The sequence below is a fragment of the Chinchilla lanigera genome, unplaced genomic scaffold (genome assembly GCF_000276665.1).
Source record: "Chinchilla lanigera isolate Chin_1 unplaced genomic scaffold, ChiLan1.0 scaffold00055, whole genome shotgun sequence".
NCBI lineage: Eukaryota > Metazoa > Chordata > Mammalia > Rodentia > Chinchillidae > Chinchilla > Chinchilla lanigera.
Window position 1 is genome coordinate 9,888,129 of NW_004955456.1, and position 24,259 is coordinate 9,912,387.

General features: G+C 40.8%; 1 protein-coding gene across 1 annotated transcript in view; it reads right to left on the reverse strand.

Annotated features, from left to right (window-relative positions):
- Wbscr17 (Williams-Beuren syndrome chromosome region 17) overlaps positions 1 to 24,259 on the reverse strand; it is a 454,663-nt gene that overhangs the window by 275,395 nt on the left and 155,009 nt on the right. The window contains exon 2 of the mRNA XM_005396732.2: positions 15,205 to 15,388. Coding sequence (XP_005396789.1) covers positions 15,205 to 15,388 — 184 coding nt within the window. The remainder of the gene's footprint in view (positions 1 to 15,204; positions 15,389 to 24,259) is intronic.

The window sequence follows — 24,259 nt, forward strand, 5'->3', positions numbered from 1 at the left end:
GCTTGCTCTAATGACCTCACCTTTGCCAGACACACTGGCAAAGGCCTGTAATCATAGCACTCTGGAAGGCTGAGGGAGGAGAACTGCAAATTTGAACCCAGCCTGAGTAACTAGAAGAGACCCTGTCTCAAAATAAAAAAAGGCCAGGGATGTAACTCAGTATACAGGCCCTGGGTTCAGTTCCCAGGACTGAAAGAGAAGCAGTTCCAAATCCCAGTTAGCAGGGCTACGTTCTCCAAGCTCTAGGGACAAAATATCTCTGACTCTTCCTGGCATCTGTGCATCTGCAGCTGGCTGGCATCCTGGGTGCTCCTGGGCTTGTAGATATGTCGCTCTGTCTTCACGTGGCCTTCATCCTTCTGTGTCTGCCCTTGTCTCTGCTCCTCCTCTTCTCACGAGGTGATAATCATTTTAGATTTAGGACCCACCTTGATCCAGTATATTTCCACTTTAATCCATGAAACGCCTATTTCCACACAAGGTAAACTTATAACGTTCCAGACGGACTTAAATTCTGGGAAGGAAAACACTCACTCAGTGTTGTTTCATTACCCGATATATACCTGATTCCTCCTGCCCTTCTATCTCCCCCAAACCTATCGCCGGAATCTCCTATCAGTTCCTAAATGAAGCCACACCCACCCCAGCCTGAGGTCTGCTGAGTGCTGTGCTTTGGTTCTGGAGTTTTCTGAGGGGTTCCTGAGCTGCAGCTCACCATCTCTACTTCCTAAGTGCAGCTTTTCTAAAGTACACACGCACTCCCAGCTATTCTATATATTAGCGCCTGTTTATTTCCTTCCAAGCACTTGCCACGATCTATGATTATTTTATGTAGAGTTTTTTTCCTATTTATTATCTGTCTCCTGCTATAACCTTGACATCCAACACAGTGCCTGGCTCATGCCAGCCTACTGTTGAGCATTTACTGAGTTAATGACTAAAATCAAATGAGCACAGGCCTATGTCATACGCATCTGTGACGCCTTCCATAGTATCTGTGCATGGCTTTCTTTATAGCCCTGGACAAAGTTTACTGAAATCAACTAATTAATACATTGCAGCTGGCTCAGTGACACACATTTATAACTCTGGCACTCGGGGAGGCTGAGACAAGAGAATCATAAGTTCGAGTCCAGTCTAGAAACTTAGTAAGGCTCAGTCTTTAAAAAAATATAAAAAGCTAGGGATATAGCTCAGTGACAGATTGCTCCTGAATTTGATCCCCAGTATGGCAAAAACAAAAAGTGTGTTGATTTTCTCCATGCCATAATTGATACTTGCCCAAGAATTTGGTGAGTTTGTAAGAAAGAAACAATAGCTCTCATTCTGCAACCAAGGTTCCAAATATTTACTTAGGATTATCTATCTAGCATGGCACAATCCAGGACTCCGCAGACTTCTGATTATTGGACACTGCTCAAGCAGACCCATCTGCAAGGTGGACTGTACTCAGCACAGTGAGGCTAAGCTGTGGTTTATTTAACTTCCTCAAGGTTGTTGTATGAATAGGGCCATGGGCCTAAAAAATTCACTTGTGTCCGTGAAATACTGGAGAGCTCAATATTTTTATCAAGGGTCAAGTGTGCTGCCCAAGAAGGCGTAATCACATTATTTCCTCATTGCGACATGTACTATTAAAGGAATTTTCAAGGCATAATAATTTGCAGTACTTATACTTGAAGTAATTTCGAATTTATTTATTCAACTGAATTATTTATACTCTTCATAATGAAACGAAATTCAGAACAGCGCTGGTTCCGCCCCATCTCCTTTTGCTTTCATTTGATTTGCTGCCTATGACTATTTTTATGCAAATGAGGCTATGATGACATTAAACATTTTCTACTGATTTTCCAAGAACAAATATGTTCTCTCCATATGCCCCAGTCTTCTTTTTTCCGGCATCCATCGTCAAAGCTCTGTTGGCTGATCAGAGTTTCTTCTAAATTAACTAAAAGAACACACCATCTGTAATGCTGATGAGCCTTGTCGCTTTCTGCAGTCTACATGTGGCGCTCCTGTTAATACCTGAATTCAGTCCATTTTGCCTATTCCTCCAGCAGCCCGATTTATCCCCCCAGCTCTGTAAATCTCACCTTATTGCAATGCACTGGGTCGCTCTCTCGCTCCCTCTCTCTCTGCCACTTCTAGGATGTTCACTGTACATGCAGACCAACAGCAACCAACATCCCCAGACACAAAAAGGCAATGGGTTTGCAAAGACATTTGCCTCTATTGATTATTCTCAGGGTAGAGAAACGAATGTTACAGGAAGGAATTTCACATAGTATACATCAAACAAATCAGACCAAAATTCCACGGGCTGTCTGAAAGGGTTCTATATATAAGCTTGGGCTTTCTGGCAGTGTGTGTGTGTGTGTGTGTGTGTGTGTGTGTGTGTGTGTAGTGGGTATGTTTTAATGTAGAGTGTACAACTAGAGCATCCTGTAGTGTAGTATTCAGGCAGGTGAATCCTCTTAAAACATACAGTTCGTGGGTTCCAACTCTACCATCCCCAAGCACAGGCCCTGTAGGATTTCTGAGTGTGAAATGCATCTCTTCCCAGTTCTCAAAGGCCTACAATCCCTACATCAAACATTCAAGTTCTACAGAAGTAACAACAGCCACACTGAATTTCCAGCCCTGGTGTGATGTCAGCTAATAAATCAAGAACTCCATTTCCCAGAGTCACATCTGCATCTGGGAAATGTGAATTGGAAACTCAGTGACCCTACGGGGTTGTAAACAGGCCACAGAGCAAAGCCATTTGCATAAATAGGGCTGGACTGGCACTGGTTCCTACTCACTGCTTTCTAGTTCCCTATGCAAGAAACCAAAACATCCAGAAAGCTCTCTAGAACAGAAATGGAAGGGAAGTTTTATTGCAGCCTCATTTCAATGCAGTTAGCTGGGAAATTTTTCAGGTCCCAATAAAAGATTAAATTAACTTTGTCAATTCATAAACTTTTGGGCAGTTTGGTTGCCTCTACTGCTAAAAGTGGGAATGCTCTCTTAGAACTCAGCTAGGTCAGCAGATGCAGTGGCACATGACTGTAATCTCAATATTCTGGGAAGCTGAGGAAGGAGGATGACAAGTTTGAGCCCAGCCTGGGCAATTCAGTGACTCAGAGAGACCGTGTCTCAAAATTTAAAGAAATTACAAATAAAAAGGGCTGGCATGTAGGTTAGTGAAAAAGCTAAAAAAAAAAATCAATCCTCAGTGCTGAAAAAAAACTTAAGTCTCTGACCTCCATCATGCAAACAGCATCTCAGATTTATATTTGCTTCTCTACTGTAAATCTCTACATTAAAATACCAAGTGTTGCTGACTGTATCATGGGGTATTGTGAAATCCTAAGAAGAAAATCATTCAAACTGAATTTCATTTCTGTTCATTTCCATCTATTAAAGAAACAGATGCACTCCGGAATATGAGATGGGAAGGAACAAGTGACAAGAAAAGGAAGTGACATGAAATAAGCCAACAGTAAAGTACAGTTGCTTCCTGGAATCCACAGGGGATCAGCTCTAGTACCTCTCAAGGACACCAATGCCCTTAAATACTCATGATCCTTACAGTAGATGATGCCATATTTGTGTGTTATCTATGCACTTACTCCTGTATACTTTAAATCATCTCTAGGTTACTTGTAACGCCCAAATGCAATGGTAAATGCCACATAAATAGATGTCATGCTGCACTGTTTAAGTAATACTGACAAAGAGGAAAGTCTGGACATGTTCAATACAAACGCAGTTTTTCAATGTTTTTGATCTGAAGTTTGCGAATCCATGAAGGAGAATGCAACTGCCCCCAAAGTCTCAACTGTCCTGCCTGATTCTCAGGTTCTCACTCACCCACCTTCACTTTTGGAGATTCTCAGAAAATCCTTGGGTCCTGGGATACTCAAAATTTTTAACTATGAATCATCAGGGGCTTTGTTAAATAAGCAGATTTCCAGGCCCCATTCTGGTCTATGAGAACTGTTGCAGACCTAGATCCTTAGCCCTTTTAATTTTTTTTTTTTTTAAATTTTGAGGCAGGGTCTTGCTAAGTGACTAACTTGCCCCAGCCGGGGCTTAAATTTGTGATCCTCGTGTCTTGGCCTCCCAGACCCCGGATTTCAGGTGTGTGCCACGACAGCCTCCAATCCATGCTCTTGACCTTCCTGTAAAACTCTTTGCTGTTGAGGTTTGCGGAGGACCCAGCTGAAATGAAATGTGACTAACACCCAGCCATGAAGACTTTAGGCACTGCCTCACCCTCACATTTTGAATGGTGTCCCCCTGCTTTCTGTATCCCCTTCTGCATCACCCTCCCATCCCATGGCAGGGTGAGGACCAGCTGTAGGAAATAAAGTTCCTCCTAATTAGGTCACTGGGTTAAATAAACTCTATGGTAAGATATCTCCTGTACCTAACAATATTAAAGAACTTTTTGAATTAATGAAGAAAGATGGTTGCAACTTTATCCCACCAGGTACCAGGAGGCCATATGGACAAGTTAATCAGATTCAACACGCAGCCCCTCTGTCCTGAAATTCTGTAGCTGGAGGACCTGAAAGGGAGCAAGAAAAACAAATGAAAATAAAATGACCACACACACAGTTCCCCAAAGGAACTATCCTCTTTCTCTAAGACGCAGAAGTTCTTTTCTCTCTGGCCATGCCAGCCTGCAGAAGAAGATTCCATTCTACAGCTGTGGGAGTTTAGGCAAGGTTGTTTGCAAAGAAGCACTGTGGCATGGACAGACATTCATTCACAGATCTTGAAGTCACGGCCAGTGGTGGGCTGGGGGAGTCAGGGCTCCACACTAGCCCTGTGACCTCAGCAGGCAGCATCACCTCTCCAAGCCCTGTCCCCTGCCTCATTTAAAAAACAGGGATGGTAACAGCTACTTCAGAGGGTGGTTAAATTTAAATGAGATCAATAAAACATGCAGTACAGTGACAAAAACATAAAAGGCAGTCAATAAAAGGGAATAATTACTGTGGCTTGTGATTCAGAGACACCCCTGGGCTTGCACTGCTTTATTGTTCCAACCAACAAATATTCAATGGACAGCTACCCTCCGCGCCCACGTCTGTGAGAGAGAAAGCTTAACCTGGGAATCTTGAGCTTCTCCAGGGGACCTGAACCCTCTTTGAAAAGCAACCTGTGAGACACAGGGTATTAATGGTCAGAGGAATGATTCAGATTTTCAAAAAAGGCTGGGTCACAATGACAATAATGAGACCCATCTTATTCATGAGGGACAGAAACCTGAGTTGGGTGTTGACCAACGAGTAGATTCATCCCACTAAATTATAGCACCGTTACCCACACACACACACAACTCACATATGCACACTGGCTCCTCGTAACATAATCTTTGCACCTGGTTGGCTCCCAAATATCCCTGACTTAGTGCTCTACCCTCAGAGCCCAACATGAATCCATTCACTGGACATGACACCAAGATGATCCACAGATGGCTTACGATGTCTGTGTCCGAAGCAGACGCTGCTGGGGTACAACGGCTTAGAGTTTGCAGCAATAATGGAAAGAAGAGAATTTCTGAGTGAAGCAAAAATGAATTCCAAAGAAACCTGGCAACTGGATTTATAAGCAGGAGGCCAAAGGAGAAATTGAAGATAACAGCAGAGGAAACTGCCTATAAATTACGTACATGGTCTGAGAGGAACAGGCATGCTGGAAAATGTGCACAGGGATCTCAGCAGCAGCTTTAATAAACAGACACAGATTTCTGTGCTCCTAGGTGGTCCCTCCCTCCTAGTAGGAGATAATTGGGCAAGCGGATAATTAATATGCCACTAAAGGCTATAGAACGGTATATATCGGAAAGGGCAAAAAAATGAGGGCTATGAAATCTTGCCTGGATTCCAGTGTCACCAAATGTTTCCACCCCACTCACACACATATAGCAAAATAATAAAGAGGGGACAGGTTCATGTCATGGAGTTACCATGAGCAAACTACACTGTGGGCACCCTTGGACAAGCAGAGCTTCCAACCTCCCCACAAAACATGAAGCGCAGCAGAAGTCTCTCTGCTGGTTAATGGAATCACTTCCAGTCCATCACCCAGGCTAGAAACCTCTCAGCACACCCACACTGACCTTGTTCAATTAAACCGCCTCATTTTGCCGGTTCTTGGGAAGTATTTCTTGAATCTAACCCTTCTACCTCATCTTTGCTTAGTGTTTTATAGAGGAATTATTTCCAAGATAAGTAGCGTGACAATAATAAATCTCTTGCTGTGTTATTGAAGTCCCTCTCTGCCTATATAGGTGTCAATAAATGTTGGGTGACCGGGGAAGAAACTTACACTTAACCATTCGGATACCTGCCCCTCTCCCCACTAATCCATCTCTATATTTCTGCCACAGTTATCATTACTTTAAAAAAGAGGCAGGCTCATTACAGTAATAACGCCTTGCCTCCTTTGCTGGCGTTTAATGGCGATGCTAAAGTCCCCAGCCCAACACAGGGCTGGCCTAGGAAGCATTTCACAATCTGACCATCCCTTTCCACTGTAAATTTCCTTCACAATGTACTCTGGAAACTTATGCTCTAGCCAGAAGCTTTCTAGTTCCTCTAATCCCAAAATCCAAGAACTTTTCCAATTGCCCTGAGCCAGAGAGCGCACGGAATTGCAATTCCTTTCTTCAAGATATTTTTCCCCTCTTTTCTTAAGAAATGTTTTACTTTATCACAGCTTTAACTACCTACTATTCTCTCTCTCTTTCTCTCTCTCTCTCCCTCCCTCCTTCCCTCTCCCACTCTCCCCTCATTCTCTTTGGAAGGAAAATTCTTCCTCACTCTTAAGATCACAGCTAATCCCCATAAAATACCAATGACATTCTGCACAAAAATAGAAAAAGCAATCCTGAAATACATACAGAACAACAAAAGATCCTAACAGCCAAAGCAATCTTGAGAAAAAAAATTGAGGGCGTCACAATACAGTCTCAAAACATACCACAGAGCCACGGTATCCACACTAGTGTGGCCCTGGGGTAGTATACTAAATATAGACCAGTGGGACAGAATGGAGAACAATAAATAAACATACCCATCTGCAGGCAACAAAGGTGCCAAAAAACATATATTGGAAAAAACACAGCCTCTTCAATACATTCATGTGATGCCTAATTTTCCCAGTAAAATTTAATTAATTTAATTTACTGAGAAAATTAGACATCATACGAATGAAACCACACATCTACTTCTCATCATATACAAAAACCAACTCAAAGTGAATCAATGATCAAAATATAAAATATCAAACTACTAAAAGAAAATAAAGGAGAAATACCTCAAGACATTGGCATAGACAATCATCTTTACAAGATCCAAAAATACAAGCAACAAAAGCCAGAGTAGATCAATAGGATTATGTCAAACCAGGAATCTTCAATACAGCAAAAGAAACATCACAATGAGGAGACAACTTGCAGGATGGAAGAAAATATTTGCAAACTATTCATCCAACAAAAGATTAGTATCTAGAATACACAAAGAATTCAAACTAAACAATAAAGAAACAAACGATATAATTAAAACTGGGAAAAATATCTGAATGGACATTTTTCAAAAGAGGATATACAAATGGTCAATGGGTATATAAAAAAAGTACAGTATCACTAATCATTAGAAAACTGTAAATTGAAACCACAATGAGGTATCGTATCAGCCCAGTTAGAATGGCAATACTCAAAACGACAAAATATAACAAATACTGGAGTGATAGGGAGAAAGGGGAAATTTTATACACTCTTGGTAGAAAGGTAAATTTAAAAAGTCATTTTTGGAGAACAGTGCAGAGATTCCTCAAAAAAAACAAACACAGAACTACCATATGGTCCAACTATACCACCACTGGGTATTTATCCACAGAACTGAAATCAGTATACGAAAGATGCCTGCACCCCCGTGTCGATTCCATTATTATTCACAGTGGTCAAGATACAGAATCAATTGAGGTGTCCACCAACAGATGAATGAATGAAGAAATTGTTTTCTAAGTATATAGGCACACACATGTAATCCCAGCACTCTGGGAAGCTGAGGCAGCGGGATGACAAATTCAAGCCCAGCTTGGATAACTTAGTGAATTAATATGCTGTCCCAAAAATAAAATAAAGTAACATAAAATGAAATTTTAAAAGTCTGGGGATGTAGTTCAGGGCAAAGGTCCCTGGGTTCAATCCCAGAACTGCAGGAAAAAGAAAAAAAAGTTGTATATATACGCAATGCAATAGTATTCATTAATTTAAAAAAGAAGAATGACATCCTTCCATAGGCTGCAATATGAATGTAACCAGAGAACATCTTAAATGAAATAAGCCTGACAGAGAAGGACAAATATAATGCGTTCTCATATGTGCAATCATATGTGCAAACTAAAAGAAGCTGATCTCATAGAAATAGAAAGCAGAAGAGCAGTTACCAAAGGCTAAAGAAGAAAGTGAAGAGGGTGCCTAGAGGGAAGGTGGAAAACTGGTACCAAAATGTAATTAAATAGGAGGAATACATTCCGTGTTCTACAGCACAATAACATGATGATGATTTACTACAGTTTATTATATTTTTCATAAAGAATGAGGCATATGAAGCCTCCCAACACAAAGAAACGATAAATGTTTAAGAAGATGGGAAATGCTAATTAGTCTGATTTGATCATTACACACTGTATACATGTATCCAATTATCACCCTGTACCCTATAAATATGCACAATTATTGCATCCATTGAATAAGTAAATAAATAAGCTGCAATGGGAAGTAAAAATCAAGGTCACCTCTGTGCAGTGTTCTGCCTTTTCTAGAACTGTGCAATCCTTATCTTTGTTTCAAAGCCCTCTGGAAAGGGCCCAAAGAATTTTTAAGTAGCCTCTTGTCTCCACTCCTAATGTCCAGGGGCCAGACATGGCCACTCCCCTCTGTAAAGCCAGCCCAATGCTTGCAGGACTGGAGACTTCAAGCGACCATGTTAAACAGTCAAAACAAACAAAGAAACAAACACAAAGAAAGGAAAGGGAACAGAATAAAAATAAAGAAATAACTGAAAGAATAGCACAGAGTGTCTAAAAACAAACAAATTTGTATATAAAAAGCACAAAACGCAATACACTTTAGCACCTCTAACTAAGAGAAATAGTAGAGTTGTTTACAAAATTATTTTGAGAAGGCTGTTTTGCACAAAGGCAGACAGACATTTGGGACAAAAGACGCAAATCTGTCCCACACTCCAAAATAAACTCTCAGTGGATGGAGGAGTGAAATATAAGCAGCAATAGAAGAAAAACACAAAACAGAATGGAATATTTATAAGTGTTCTGAGGGATGATATCTTTCTCAGCTTTAAAGCAGTGAGGAAATGAAAATGGAAAGATTGACAGTTTGAGATTCATACAAATTTAAAATATCTGTCCAGTGGAAGAAAAAAGAATCACAAAATTAAAATCAAATGGAAAACCACATTTCAGAATCCATTTGTCTGAAATATGACAAGCAAATGGTTAATCTCACTACAACCCAAAGCTTCATTCATATTTATAAGGGAAACAATTTTCTCAGGTGTAAAATAGTCATAAAACAATGGGAATTAAAGCAACTGGAGGTTCTGTTCAAATTTGCAAAGAAGTTTGCCCACTTAAATCCTCTCAAAAACTTGTGAGGGCTGTTGGAGGGCCTAAAAGGAAAGATCCTGTTCACTGGGGCTAATTTCTCTGGAGGGAGAAAATAGTTCTAGCCCCACACAGCCCTCTTCCTCGGTATCCACAGTGCTCAAATGTCACAAAGGCTACTTTTACAGGCAAGGCTCTTGCTGCTCTTTGATGACAAGGACTGATTTGCAGTTAACAAGGTTAATTTGCTAGCTTTTTCAATGGCATTCACAATTTGCAGTGATGCCTTTGGTGACCATGTATGGCTGGTGGGTTCACCCTCAAATTCATCTCAAACTCCACTTTCAAATTTATCCAATATAGAACTGCCAGCGCAATGGGGAAAGGCTCATCAGATCTTCTTATTCAACTCAGCTGCTCTAACTCTTTCTTCTCCCACACATTCATCTCGCCTATGTTGCACTTAATTTTTGGCACAGATTTGTATTTATTATTTAATCAAAATATTATTTAGTAACAAAAAGCATGTCTGTATCCATCAGTGCTTACTAGAGAAACAGATTTAATGCAAGATATACAAAAATATAAAAATTTATAATATAGGCTTACAATGGCCCCCTGCAGTCAGGTGTGGAGTGTACTGGAGACCCAAAGGATCCAGGAGAAGGCCTGGAGCTCACTGCAGTGTCCTGTGCAAGCCTCTATCAAGGGGTTGAAGGGTCTATGCTAGAAGGCTGAACAACCTACGCTGGGAGCCAAGAGATGATGTCCAAGGTGGAGGTGAAGACTGGTACTCTTCCAAATAAACATAAGTGAGCCTTCCTTCTTTGTTTCCTTTTTACACCATTCTGGAGGCAATCCTCCCTAGACTGGGTCTTCCACACCCAGAACTATGTTGATCCAATGTAGTCGGGCATTTTTCATTCAAGTTGACACAATCAGTTAACTATCACACCGTCTCACAACACTTCAGCAATCTCCCATGTTTCTAAATAATAATAGTCATGTTACTATTTCTTATGTATAAGTTTTAGACATTTTCAATTGCTTCTCTATTAGAAAAGATGAAGATTTAATTTTCTTACACTACCCACACCACATATACTTGGCCTCCACCTCCTTGCATAAATCAATGTGCAATATTTACATTTATATAATTATATCATGCGATGTCTACATTTACATAGTTAAATATAAGCTAAGTCAGAGAGTATATGGAGTTGAAATTCCTTTCTTAGCATACTTTTATCTGTAGTTAATAACTGCCTTGCTTTTTCACAAACTTAGTTTTCTGTGTCTGTAAGTAAATAGTCCCTAACGTTCAGAAGCAATGTTCACCAAAAACTGTGTAACCAAAAGCCAGGTAAAAAAAAACACTTCAATCCCCTCTACTCCACTTTTCTGCATGACACACCTCCTAGAGTGGCGGAACAGTTTTCTCCTAGCATGCCTCAGAGCTGTCACCATGGAACACTCCTTTCGCATTCCTCTAGGATCTGTCTTCAGCATTCGCCCATTTGAACTTCCATTTCCAGATTAATGGTCGTCTGCATGTGAGCCAAGCTGCCCCAGCAGCCAAGCACTGGTCTAAAGTACAACCTCAGTATTTAGATTTAACTATAGTATTGGCCACTTTGGAATAAGTAAGTGGGCTTCGAGTTTCAGGTTCGGCACTCAGGCTCTAAAATGTTCACCATTACTGTCCTAGGTCCTATGATCTCTTTCTTACATGATCCCTTTGTTTTACTGAACATATGCTTAAGTAGCTTTCTGAGAACACATTGCAAGAAAGGTAAACTTCTTGAGGCCCTGCATATCTGCAGTGCAATTGCTTTGTGCTTGCTCCTGGCCCAAAGGAGTCTACGACTGACCATAGAATACTAGGTTGCAAAGAATTCTTTTCTTTCAAAATTATTTAGGCACTGCACCACTACCTTCTACTCATTAATGCTGCTACTGAGAAATCCAACACCAAGTATCTATCATCAGCAATTTCTCTCTCAAAGCTTTTAGGATTTTTTTCTTTATTCAAGGTGTTTTAAAATTTTACATTTAGATTTCTTGATATATGCTTAATGTTTTTCATTTTATAAATTATGCCGTCAAAGGATGGGATCTTCTCATCTAAAACCTAACATCCTTCCATCCTGGGAAATTTTCTTGTGTCACTTGTTTGATGGTTTTTCTTTGTTTTTTTCTGTTCTCTCTGATATCCCTGTTAGTGGATGTTGAAGTTACTGAGTTGATCTAATTCCTATTTGATCTTTCCACATTTTTCATCTCTTTTTTTTCTGTTTTTCAAAAAATTTCCTCAAAGTTATCATCCAACGTTTTATTGAATTATTTATTTCTACCTAGGTTTTAACCTCCAAGATTTATTTTTTATTCTGTTTATTAGTAACCTAGCTATTTGTTCTTCTTTTGTGATCAAAACAGAAACAGCCCACTATTTCTCCAAGTCAATTACAGCTTTAAAGTCTGGAGTCTGTTTCCTCTGCCGTTGTTAAGGTCGTTTACACCAGGCTCTGCTGAATTGTCTAAGGCCCCGGTCTGTCTTTCTGACTTTAAAACAGCTCTGTGTGGAAGGACAGAGTTTTACAAGAGGCACCCGTATTGACACAAAATGAGCAGAACCCAGTCATTTTGGGGTACTCCCAACAGTTGGATCAGTAATGTTTTCCTTAAGCTGTTTTTCTCCAAGTGGAGTCTTCAAACTCTTGCCTACAGGGATCTGAGAGCGTGGAGAAGGAAGCTGGAGCATGTTCCATTTTGGTTAGCAGTTTCATTCTTGTCTGTCCTAAGCTCCCTCTAGGAACTAAAGCCCAGAGTTCACCAGGAAGAAAACCTCCCAGCACTGTGCTGGAGGGAAGGGCATTCTGGCTATGCAAAGTTGAGAAAACAAGTATATGTGGCTATAACTATAACCTTCCATTCAAATGCACCTCGCAGCCATTATAAAATAGCTGGCATGTTCAGTTTCTATACCCCTGGGGTTCTGACTGAGCCACATCCTTCTGCTCCAACCACCTCGAGTCATCTCATGCAGATTAGGTCTCAGTTTTCCCACATCACATTCATCTGTTCTCTTCCCATTCTACAGCATATTGTAGGTGTTCCTTCCCTACTCTCATCATCTAACCTGTTCAGTCTTCCCTTATGGGTTGCCATTCTCTTTATTCCCTTTCTATCATTTCAGTTTTTGCAGAGGGGACCACAGGTAAGTGTTAAATTTGCAACATCACGTTTCAGCACAAAGCAATTCTAAGCAACGCATCCCTCCCGAGCACACCACACCCAAGTGCACTCTTGCTGCTCCCCGGCCTGGTCCACCCTTATCCCTCTCTTCTATTTCCTATCCCTTAGCTGTCAATCAAGTTTCACCTCAGGCATCCTCTCAAGCAGGAAACTCTCAGACTTCCCTACACATGCAGTGTGTATTTGTTGCCTGGCTCACACCACATCCATCACCTTGTGCCAGATGGTTCTGTTCCATATCTGTCTCCTTCCACAAGGGAAAATAGGCCAGGACAGTGTCTCACCCACTGTTCTGTCTCACCTGACACACAATAGGTGCTCATCAGTGTCTGTTCAACTGTCCCATTTTTCAGTAAGTGGTGTGGTAGAGACATTTTGATTTGCATAGGAGAGAAAAAAAATAATATGGCTATGTTTATTTGCCAACATCCAAATAAGAAAGGCTAATCACAGAGCAACAGGAAATGAAAACAGCCAGATGTTTTTGAGAGCTCAAGTCCAAGAACACAAAACAGCTTGCAATGGGGGTGATGTATATTTTCCTAGTGATTCAAAATGAATGTATGCTTATTAGGTGGAGAAGGAGATTTAACAGGTTTCTCAGCTAATGCTGCAATTTTAAATCCATTTAAGATAATTTTCTTTATCTTGAATTTATTTTTCTCAGTAACCAGGATACTTAACTGATTTGCACAAAATCCATTTGAAAAAGAAATAATCTACTCCAAGCAAGGGAACACTCTAAATGGGCAAATAGCAACACTACAAATCTAACAGAAAATGGAGAATCTCTTTGAGAAGCCACGGTGGAGTTCTGCCTAGAAAATAGGGACTTTCTGTCCAGCATCTAGGCTTCACATACAACCTCCTTTATTTCAAATAGAGAAAATAATTCCTAAATCTAAGAGTACAAAACAAAGACCTCTTGTAAGCCAACCAAGACGCACCCAGACTTTTTAAAAGGAAAAAATTTCAAACAACAAAAGTATAAGCTGGAACTATTACAGACAGATATATTAAGCAGAAATATTATAGGCAGTCAGATAGGGCTGGGTCCTCAAGAGAGTCAGTACAAAGATGAAAACTCATTATAACTGTGGCTGGATGTGGATCTGTTGGAGGCCAGGCCTTAAGATAAAGAAGAAATGACCAGGCCTACATGCCTCCTCCAAGGGATAAGTGGTATCACCTGGTCCAGGGAAGTCTAGATAGATGTCACTCTCCTCAGTGGGTGACCAAGAACCTCCGACTCATCCCTTCCTGGAAAGTTCTTTGTTGTCTCCATGAGCACCTGCTATGTGACTTCCCCAGTGGATCAATATTACCCAAGTAGCTATACTTATAAACTTATTGGTTGAGCATAGCTTTTCCCCATGTTGTACCCACCTGGTTGTGCTCTATATAACTTCCTCTGAAAAGTGGGCCCTCAGCAATCCACTCAGGACCCTTTCTGCTTCTCAGGAGCTGTATCTCTAAATCTTAACCTCCTTTGTTCCTTAAAATTCATGCTTTGATTTTAGGGAACATGACCTTGGTGTATCAGACATCTAGCAGATTAGAAGATACAATATATCCCTTATACCAATTGGCGGTCTTATATAATTTCCTATATCAAAATAGTAACAGAATATACTTGCTCACCTATAAACTTGGAAAAGTATTTTTTAATGCTGATACCCAGTGTTGAGTCTAGTAAAATTCTAATAATAATATAACTCTATAAATTTTTTGAAAAAAATTATGTATGTCCCTAGAGCCTCCAAAAATATTCTTAAACTGTGACACAGGATTATACCTCTAGAACTGTGGATTAAGAAAATCAATATCAAATCAATACACACAAAGATGTGAATGAGGAAAAATATTGATTAATGTTATATATGATAATGAAAAATTGAAAGTAACTGCAATTTCCAATAGTAGAAATAATGATTATAATTAATAACATCAAAAAACCTTATGACATAATATCAGACAAAAACATAATAGCAATATATCATAGGTTCAGAATCTGAATAAAACTAGACTCAATATACTAAAACTCTAATAGCTGTCATTTTCAGGTAATGCGATTATGGTGATCTATTTAAATATAAACTTTATACAGAACTTTTCTGTATGTTTCTGGATCACTGTGACAACAATTTAACTTCTTAATTTAGCTAATATTTCATAAGCAACAGTTCTTGGTTGACTGATTATGGAAGACACTGAGTGATTTCCCTATGTTAGTCACAAATGAGAAAATGTCACAGATTCAGAGTGAAATACATCCATGTGTCCACCAGAACACACCCGAATGACTAAACAGGAACTTACTTGGTGGGACGATAATCCGGAATGGAACGATCCAGTGAAATTTTTTCACTGAGGTAGGAATTGTAGCCATACTTTTCATGGGGTCCCTTGGCTTTTTCTTCTTCCGCCGGGGAAAGGGTAGCAGGAAGGCCCCCTCTGCCGCGTCCACCGTAACCTTCAATGAGCCCAAGGGACTTGGATAAACCTAGAAAAAGGAAGGGGAAGAAAGAATTATTTGAAAAGTACCGTACCAGGACGCGGCACTCAAATCTCAGATACAGTCGTAGAAATCAGTCATCTGTCACAGAAAAAATTATGTCCTCAATTTATTGATCCAAGATATATACCCAAAAAATATTTTTTGTGGAGAGCAAGGTCAAGGCAGCCAGAGTTGTAGGGTTACAGGCTGACTGCCCACTAGGATCCTCTTCGGCTTTCTGGGAACTGAGTTGGAACAGGGGCCAATCAGCAGGAGGGACCAAGTGACATGGGAAAAATGAAGGCCAACAGGGTCACACGAAATGGGACACACTGGGACTATTTTTCGTGCCTAATCTCCCTCCGCCATGGGACAATCACAACAAAGCGGGGTCTTGCGGAAAGAACAGGGTACATCACACAGTCAAGGGTAGCAAATAACAGGTAACTGCCGAACGGTAGGAGCTTCTTTTTCATTTAAACAGAGAATGAGGGTGCAGACTGATCTTATCACGAGTTTAAAGCATGTAACAGCCTGCCGCGTAAACCCTTCACCCAATGGTTTCATTTAAATTTCATCTAAATGGCAAAAGGAAATACAAAACGTTAGGGAATAAATCACAAAGAAAAAACCCCATAATGGTGATAACCGTGCTAAGTAAAGCAGGAGGCCTCTGTAACAAGCCTCCCAGAGCAATTCAAGTGCCCGGAATGGAGGCAGCTTTACACCTATTGTTCCATTAGACGATAAACAACTTGATGGGCAATTTTTAAATCCTACAGTTATGGGAGCTTTCACGACTTAGCTAGGAAACTTTTGCTGTTATGGTTTTCCTTCCCTTTAGCCATCTGAAACGCTCCAGCTACTCAGTACATACGCGTGCACACGCACACGCGCACACACGCGCACACATAGGACAGTATGTCTATGCCCAATACCCAGCGTTTTTCAACACTATTAGTAGGATGAATACGGACCAGAGATGTAAACAGAGGCTTTCATGGTGGGCATTCTACAGAGCAAAGAAGACCCAGCCTTCCCAGAAAGGCATCCCCAGGGATGTTAAAAACCACCCCATCGCCTCAGGTCATGCCTCCCCATCACACAGCAGCAAGGCCTGTATTTGCTTCCCTGTTTATCTGAAAACAGAAATGGATTCTCTGTAACGTCAGGATCAAAGGCAAAGGTTAGACAAGCAGGTCAGAGGAGATCTCAGATGGACGTCCTTCTTCTGCCTGAGAATTGTTTCCATAGCTCTACATGTTCTTTACAAACCCTAATCTTTTCTCCCTGCCATCCTCCCAGCAGCTAAGAATTAGCTTACCCAGCATTTCTGTCTGGTTCTTTGTCTTTATTTATCTTATTCATCTTACTTTAATTTTTGGTAGCAATGGGGTCAGGGCCTCCACACTGAACTATATCTCCAGCCCTTTCTATGTTTTATATCGAAACAGTCTCACTAAGTCACTAAATTGTCCAGACTGGGCTCAAACTTACAGTCCTCCTGCCTCAGCTTCTCAGATAGCCGGGATTACAGACCTGCATCAGCATATCTGGCTTGACTCCTGGTCATTAATATCACACTCCACATCACCATATGACAAATACTCCAATAATGCCATCTCAATCAGGCTCAAAACACTTTCTATGTCAAGTACAAACACCTGTGCTTGGTTTTAAAAAAGCACTTACTAGTGGGAATGTAAAATGGACCAGTTACTTGGAAAAGGGGCTGGCAGTTCTTCAGCTTGCCAAACGTAGTCACCATGTGACCCAGCAAGACCATTCCTAAGTATATATCCAAGCAAAGCAAAACATGTGTCCACAAAACAAAATCTTGTATACGAATGCTCATAGCAACCTTCTTTATATTTGTGTAGTATCTACCAAGTAGTGACTGGAGAAACCAAATGTGATACATCTCCTCAATGGGCTATTTAGGAATAACAAAGAATGAAGTAGTGATTCATGCTGTAACCTGGATGAATCTTAAGAACACTGTCAGGTAAACGAAGCTGGTCACAAAAGACCACCTGGTCTATGATTTGGTTTATACGCAATACACAAACTAAATAAATCTATAAGACCAGAAAATAGATTAGTGGTTCCTTAGAGTTAAGAGGACTTGGGTGGGAAGTGGGAAGAGATTGTTAACATGTATATGTTTTCTTTTTGGGATGCTGGAAATGTTCTAGAGTTAGATTGTCGTTATAGTTACACAACTTTGTGCATATACTAAAATCCACTAAACTGTATAGTTTTAAACAGATGAGTGATATGAGATATATCAAATCCTCAATGAAATTATTTTAAAAATTCTCTTGTGATGGACAATTCCACTTCCAGCAAGACAAGGAGCTAAGCACTGTAAAAACTTTCCACTCTACCACAGAAAGGCCCAATAAAATAATTATAAAATTGTGTCAAATGTATAACTGAGTTTGTAAGGAAAGGAAAGAAACACTCAGAGATAAGCTAATGCCAGAATTGAGACCATGTCTACTGAAAGAAAGGGAAGGTGGGGTTCCCCATTAACTATAACCTGAGTTTTACACCTCAGGCATGCACAGAATAAGGCACTCCAAGTTCTCTAGGGAAATATAATTGAAATTGAAATATCTATAAAAATGTGGACCCCTTCCAATAACCCCAGCACTCTGAGAGGCTGAGGCAGGAGGATTGCAAGTTCAAGCTCAGCCTGGGCAATTTAGTGACTTAATGAAATCCTGTTTCAAAAATTTTCTAAAGGGCAAAGGATGTAGCTCAGTGGGAAGGTCCTGGGTTCAGTGCCTAGTGCGTGCATATACACACCACACGGGCACACACATACAACCCTAGATTTTAGATTTCTGTCCTTCAGAACTGTGAGAGAATAGGTTTCTGTTGTTTAAAGTCACCAAGTTCATAGTACTTTATATGGAGCTACAAGAAACTAAAACAATGAATATTAAAAAACAGAATGGAAACAGATAAAGAGAATATATAAAGGCAAATACTAACCCAAAGACAAGTGGGGTAGCTATACTAACATTCAATAGACTTTAAGGCAAATGGTTTTATAGGAACAATAAGATCATTACAAAATGATAAAAGTAACAACCCAACAGGAAGCTCTCAGGCATTATAAACTATCATGTACTTAACAACATAGCTTCAAAATACATGCTGCAAAAACAGAACACCTCACAAGGAGAAATCAACAAATATGCCATGATAATGAGAAATATTAACTTATCACTTGGCACTCAACGGATGAGAAGTCAGAAATTTAGTAACAATACAAAGAAACTGAACAATATCAAGAAGTTTGATCTACTGGAGCTTGCCCCAGACTTTCCAGGAAGTACACACTCCCTCGAAGTGAACACAGGACACTGAAACAACTGGCAGACCACAGAGAAAGTCCCAGCCTATCCTACAGACCATCTTCTCCGAGTGTAAAGCAATAGAAAGCCAGAAATTAACAGTAAAATGCCACAAAGAACCCATATATTTTGGCAGTTTAAAAAATTTTTCTAAGCTGGGTGTGGTGGTGAACATCTGTAATCCCAGTACACTGGGAAGCTGAGCAGGAAGATCACAAGTTGGAGCAAAGCTCAGGCAACTTAGTGACTTACCGAGACATTGTCTCCAAATAAAAATGGAAAAGGGCTGAGGAAGTAGCTCAGTGTAAAGGCTGTAGGTTTCATCCCTAGTACTGCAAAATAATAATAATAATAATAGTAATAATAATAGTAGTAATAATGATAATGATAATGATCCATTAAAAATACGAGAAGCCAATAGAATGTGAAATAGTAAAGATCAAAAATTGTAGGACAGTGCCAAAATGCTAAAATAATACTAAAAAAACCCTCTATGCCTTCAGTGATACATTATGGTGAGGCAAAGGTGATTTCCAGTTAATGAGGTAAATATCTAATCCAAGGAGTTAAATAAAAAGACAAGAGGCTGGGGATTTAGCTCAGTGGCAGCACATTTGTCTAGCAATCTGGAGGCCTTGGGTTCTGTCCTCAGCACCAAAAAATTAAAAAGCAAAGAAGCGAAGGAAGGAAGAAGGAAGGAAGGAAGGAAGGAAGGAAGGAAGGAAGGAAGGAAGGAAGGAAGGAAAGGAGGAAGGGAAGGAAAGAAGGGAAGGAAGGAAGGAAGGGAGAGAGAAGAAAATCAAGGGAAACAATAATTGACAAAAGAACAAAGATGAGTGACACATACATATCCAAAAGAAAGGAAGGAAAAAGGAAAAGAGGAAAGCAGGAGGGAAATCTTAACAGGAATTGTGGGGGCTTCTCCAGCAAGCCTGGAGAGGGAAGCTCATGTTCCCTTCAGGAGGACCCATGTAGCTGTCACAGTAAGTACAATGCCCAGAGCTGAAGGTTCTTTTAGGGGCCCCCAAAATGTCTAAATTTCTTTTAAATCAGAATATATAGCCATAAAATTTAATTTTTAATTTTTTTTTAAGAGAGAGGAAAGATCCTGGGAAGGCACAACTACCCGACACCCACAAAAGTCTTACTGTGACCCTGGCTCCCTTAAGTTTAGGTTTTATCTGTAAGTGGCCAGGAAGCACAGAGAAGGAAAGTAGCAAATCCCACACATAGCTGATGAAGTTCATCCAGATGGTCAACAACACAAGGACAGACCCTAGACAGTAACAGTAATGACAGCTGCACTTGAGCACCTACTGTGTGCTGGGAACGCTGCACAGTGCTTCACATACACTGCAGCATGTTTCATGTGCACGCCTGAAAAGGTTCTTACGATTGCTATTTTAGAAATGAGGATAAAATGGAAATGCAGACACTCTGGTTTTGATTTGTTTTGTTGCACTGGGAATTGAACCCAGTGCTTTTGCATTGAGCTACAACCCTAGCTAGTTTTTTTTTTTTTTTTCTTTTGATACAGGGTTTCTCTAAATTGTCCAGGTGGGGCTTGAACTTGAAACTCTCCCTGAGTGTTGGAATTATAGGTGTGCACCACCACACCTAGTTTAGACATTTTTTAAAGGCTCCATGGCTGGAAAAGACAGAGAAGACCTGGATTCTCTCTATAGAGCTAGGAAGGAAGATAAAACTTGGGCTGTGACAGATAATGGGGCCAGTCCCAGCGTTCTTGCAACAGCACATGCAAGGGACAGAAGCGACCACGCTGAAGGTGCGGTGGGTAGCGGTCAAAGAGGAGGGCGAATTTGAGAAGTGTCTGAAAGATGCCCTCATGGGGCAGGAGACAGACGGGTGCTAAGGGTGGAAGAAGGAGAAGAACTGAACAAGACAGACTGGCCAGAGTGAGGACCAAGTGAGCACACTGTGCCCAAGGACAGAGCACACAGATGGAAGTCTGGGAAGACAGCGACAGTGAGTTCTCTCCTGTGTGTGTCATCCACGAGACACCCAAAGGCGGTGAGGTGTTCAGTGTCAAGCTGACACACAAAACGATGGAAGTTCATATGCCAGAGGAGACCTGAGATGGGAACTTGCCAGCCACCGCCATGGAGGGGACCGGAGCTGTGACAGAAAAACCCAGAGGAAGCCAGGCATGGTGGCACACACCTATAATCTCAGCACATTGGGAGGCTGAGGCAGGAGGATAGCAAGTTCAAGCCCGGCATGGGCAACTAAGTGCTTCAGTGAGACCCTGTCTTGCAATAACATAAATAAAATTTTAAAGGAGATGTCGCTCAGTGTGCAGGCCCTGAGTTCCATCTTGAGTTTAAAAAGGAAAAGGAAAAGAAAAGCCAGACCAAGCTAAGCCACAGGGATCTGTTCAGGGACCACCAGAGAAACAACAGACAGTGCTCGGCTAGTGTCTCTACCCTCAGTCCCTCCTGCACACAGCGGTCCCTCTGCATCTGTGGGAGGTTGGTTTTAGGACCCCTGACTTGAGATGCCAATATACACCTTATATAAAATGGCACAGTATTGCATGGGACCTGCACACGTCTTTCTGTACACTTAAAATCATCTCTAGATCGCTTAGCACACCTAACAGAATGTAAACTCTATGTATATAGCTGTGTATTGAATTATTTTAATCTGTACTTTTTGTGGCATTGCTTTTTATTGTTTTTTTTTTTTCCAAGTATTTTCTACCCACTGTTGGTTAAATCTACAGGTGCAGAACTGGCAAGTGGGGACAACTATATTTCCACCAAATCTAGCACAGGAACTGCATACTTCAAAACTTCCTCTCCACCCTGTGTGAATGCTCTGAACAGTATATATGAAGCTCAAGACTTCAAGGAACTGAGATTAAAGAACAGAGAAATATTTTATTAAGAACCAAGCGGTGACATGTCCCATTTGTCTTTATAATCTATTTACCCATTCTATCTTCACCCACTGATTACTGTTTAGGCTTTAAATTTTAAGAAATGCTTCTAGAACCATTTTTCTACTAGATGAGCAGGACAGATATTACCATGATCACTCGAGAGTTGAAGATACAGAAGCTAAGAATAATTAATTATTTTGCCATCCAAAATTGAAGGAGACAGAATAGGATACTCTTCCCAATGCCCCAACCCCCACAAACAAACACATGCAGCAAAGTGCGCATACACACACGCACACACACACACACACACACACACACACACACAGATGTGCTAAAACCTATCACTCTCTCCAGGAAATTTTATAGAAACAAAGCACCCAGCACTGAAAATATGAGTACTTGTGAAGTAAACGGTAGCATACTCATAAGAAGAAATACTATACAACAGTGAAAATGACAGTACTGCAGGTATAGGCATCAAATAGGCAGATCTCACAGACATAACATAATGCCAAAAGGAAGCATGTAATTCCATCCATATCTTCTTTGAAACACTAATTAAAATACCATTTAGAAATACAAACTCATACAGTTAAAATTATAAAGGGCAGCTAAAAAAAGACAGTGGATTAAGTATAGATGGAGAAAGATATGCAAAGGACCTAGTAATGCTCCACTGTGAAGGGGGTGGATTCAGCTAGAATCATTATGTAATTATAATCTGTTATACATGGTATATATGGTATATACCAAGACGTACCAAATATTGCATAAATTTAAAAGTGCTAAAGAGACTAACTGCATCCTCCTCTTCTCTTTCTTCCCCTTCTTCTCCTCCTTCTTCCCCTCCTCCTCCTACTCTTCTTCTTTTTCTTCTTCTGATTCACCTTAGATCTTCCTTTCTCCTTTCCAAGGACTTGCTTCCATTTTTCACAAGCCTCCAACTCACTCTCTGGTTTTCTTCCCAAAAGGGGCACCAGGTGCTATGGGTCTGAACATGGTGTATTCTCTCCAACACTTACGCTGAAATGTTATGCTCTTTAGGGAATATTAACAAGTGAGACCTTTAAGAAGTAATCAGGGATTGGCCCTCACAAATGAATCAATCCATTTACGCTATTCATGGTGGTGGCAAACCTGTGACATGCATGTTATATTTTTTAAGACAAAAGATGTTAATGTATGAATTGCTTTTTTCTAAACTAAAACCTCAGTATTCGGGTTTAATTGCAGGGTTGGCACTTTGTGACAAATAAGTGGGTTTTGGGTTGCAGGCTTGTTATGATTTGTGTCTGGGCGTCCCCCCAAAGATACATGCAGTCATGGGACAGGCTTCTAGAGTTGTAACTGATTCATGGTCCAGTGTTGGAATTATGGATGTGAGTGTTACACCTACCCTGGGGCGGTTAGTTTGCATACATAAGGGAGAGAAAGAGGCTGCTTGCCACCACTCCTCCCCTTTTGTTTTGTTGCTTTTGCTATCTTCTGCCACCATGAATGGTTGCCCTGTGCCATGTGCCACTCTGCCTTGGAGCCAGCCAAGTATGGACTGAAACCTCCACAGGCTGTGAGCTAAGTAAACCTTTCCTCCTTAATTCTTGGTGTTGGGTATTTTGTCTCAGCAATGAGAAAAGTAACCAAGACAAGTCTGGGCACTAAAAATCTCTAAAAGTTCACCATCATTGGACTAAGGGGTTAACTCAGGAATGAGCCTACTATAATAACCAGCGTGCTATTCCTTCCTCACACTGCTGTCTCCTGCAATATGATGCCATGTGCCCATCTCAGCACCTGCCAGCAAGAAAGTCAAGGTGAGATGTAGCCCTTCAACCGTGGGCCAGAACCTTGAGCCAAACTAAACCTCCTTGAGTTACACAGTCAGTGGCATTGTGTAATTCGCAGCAGAAAACAGACCTAAGACACCAAGGGTCGAGGAAGGAGACTATCAGAAAGGGCCAGTGCTGACCTTTGACTTAACTCAGCAGCTTGGATGGGACACACCGGATCCTTCCACTTCCTTCATCAGTGGAGTTTGGTTAGCTTGTCTTTTTTTCACTTGACAACGCAGCATTCCTTTTGTTCGGTCTCACTTGACAGTTTCCAACCTCAAATCATTAATTCCACCTCAAAGCTAAAATGCATCTCAGCTGTATTTGACCAGCACGCTCCCCTGGGCCGCCTTCCCAACAGAGACAGAGGGGACAGGGAGGGGATTTGGGATACAGTGGCACAGAAATTAAGACAAGGAATGCATGCTAATCTTACCAAGGACACACAGGGAATGATGGTTCCTAATGAGAGCTCCTTTTTCTCTTTTCTGTAGCATGACGTCTTCCATTATGAAAGGTACCCACTTAGCAGCCTCAAAAAAGATTGTTCCTCACAGCGCAATGTGACAACTATGAATTATATATTTCGTGGTCCATGTGCTCCCAATTTTCCCCCCAATTTCATCTGCCAGAAAGGTGCAACAAGGCAGCAAAAATTTTCTCTGGCATTTTAACGTGCTTACTTAGCAGGCCCTGCAAACTCTTGGCAAAGACAGATCAGAGTTCAAGTCCAAGGACAAAGCTCAAGTTAGTCTCAGCCAGGAAAATGTGACCCTGG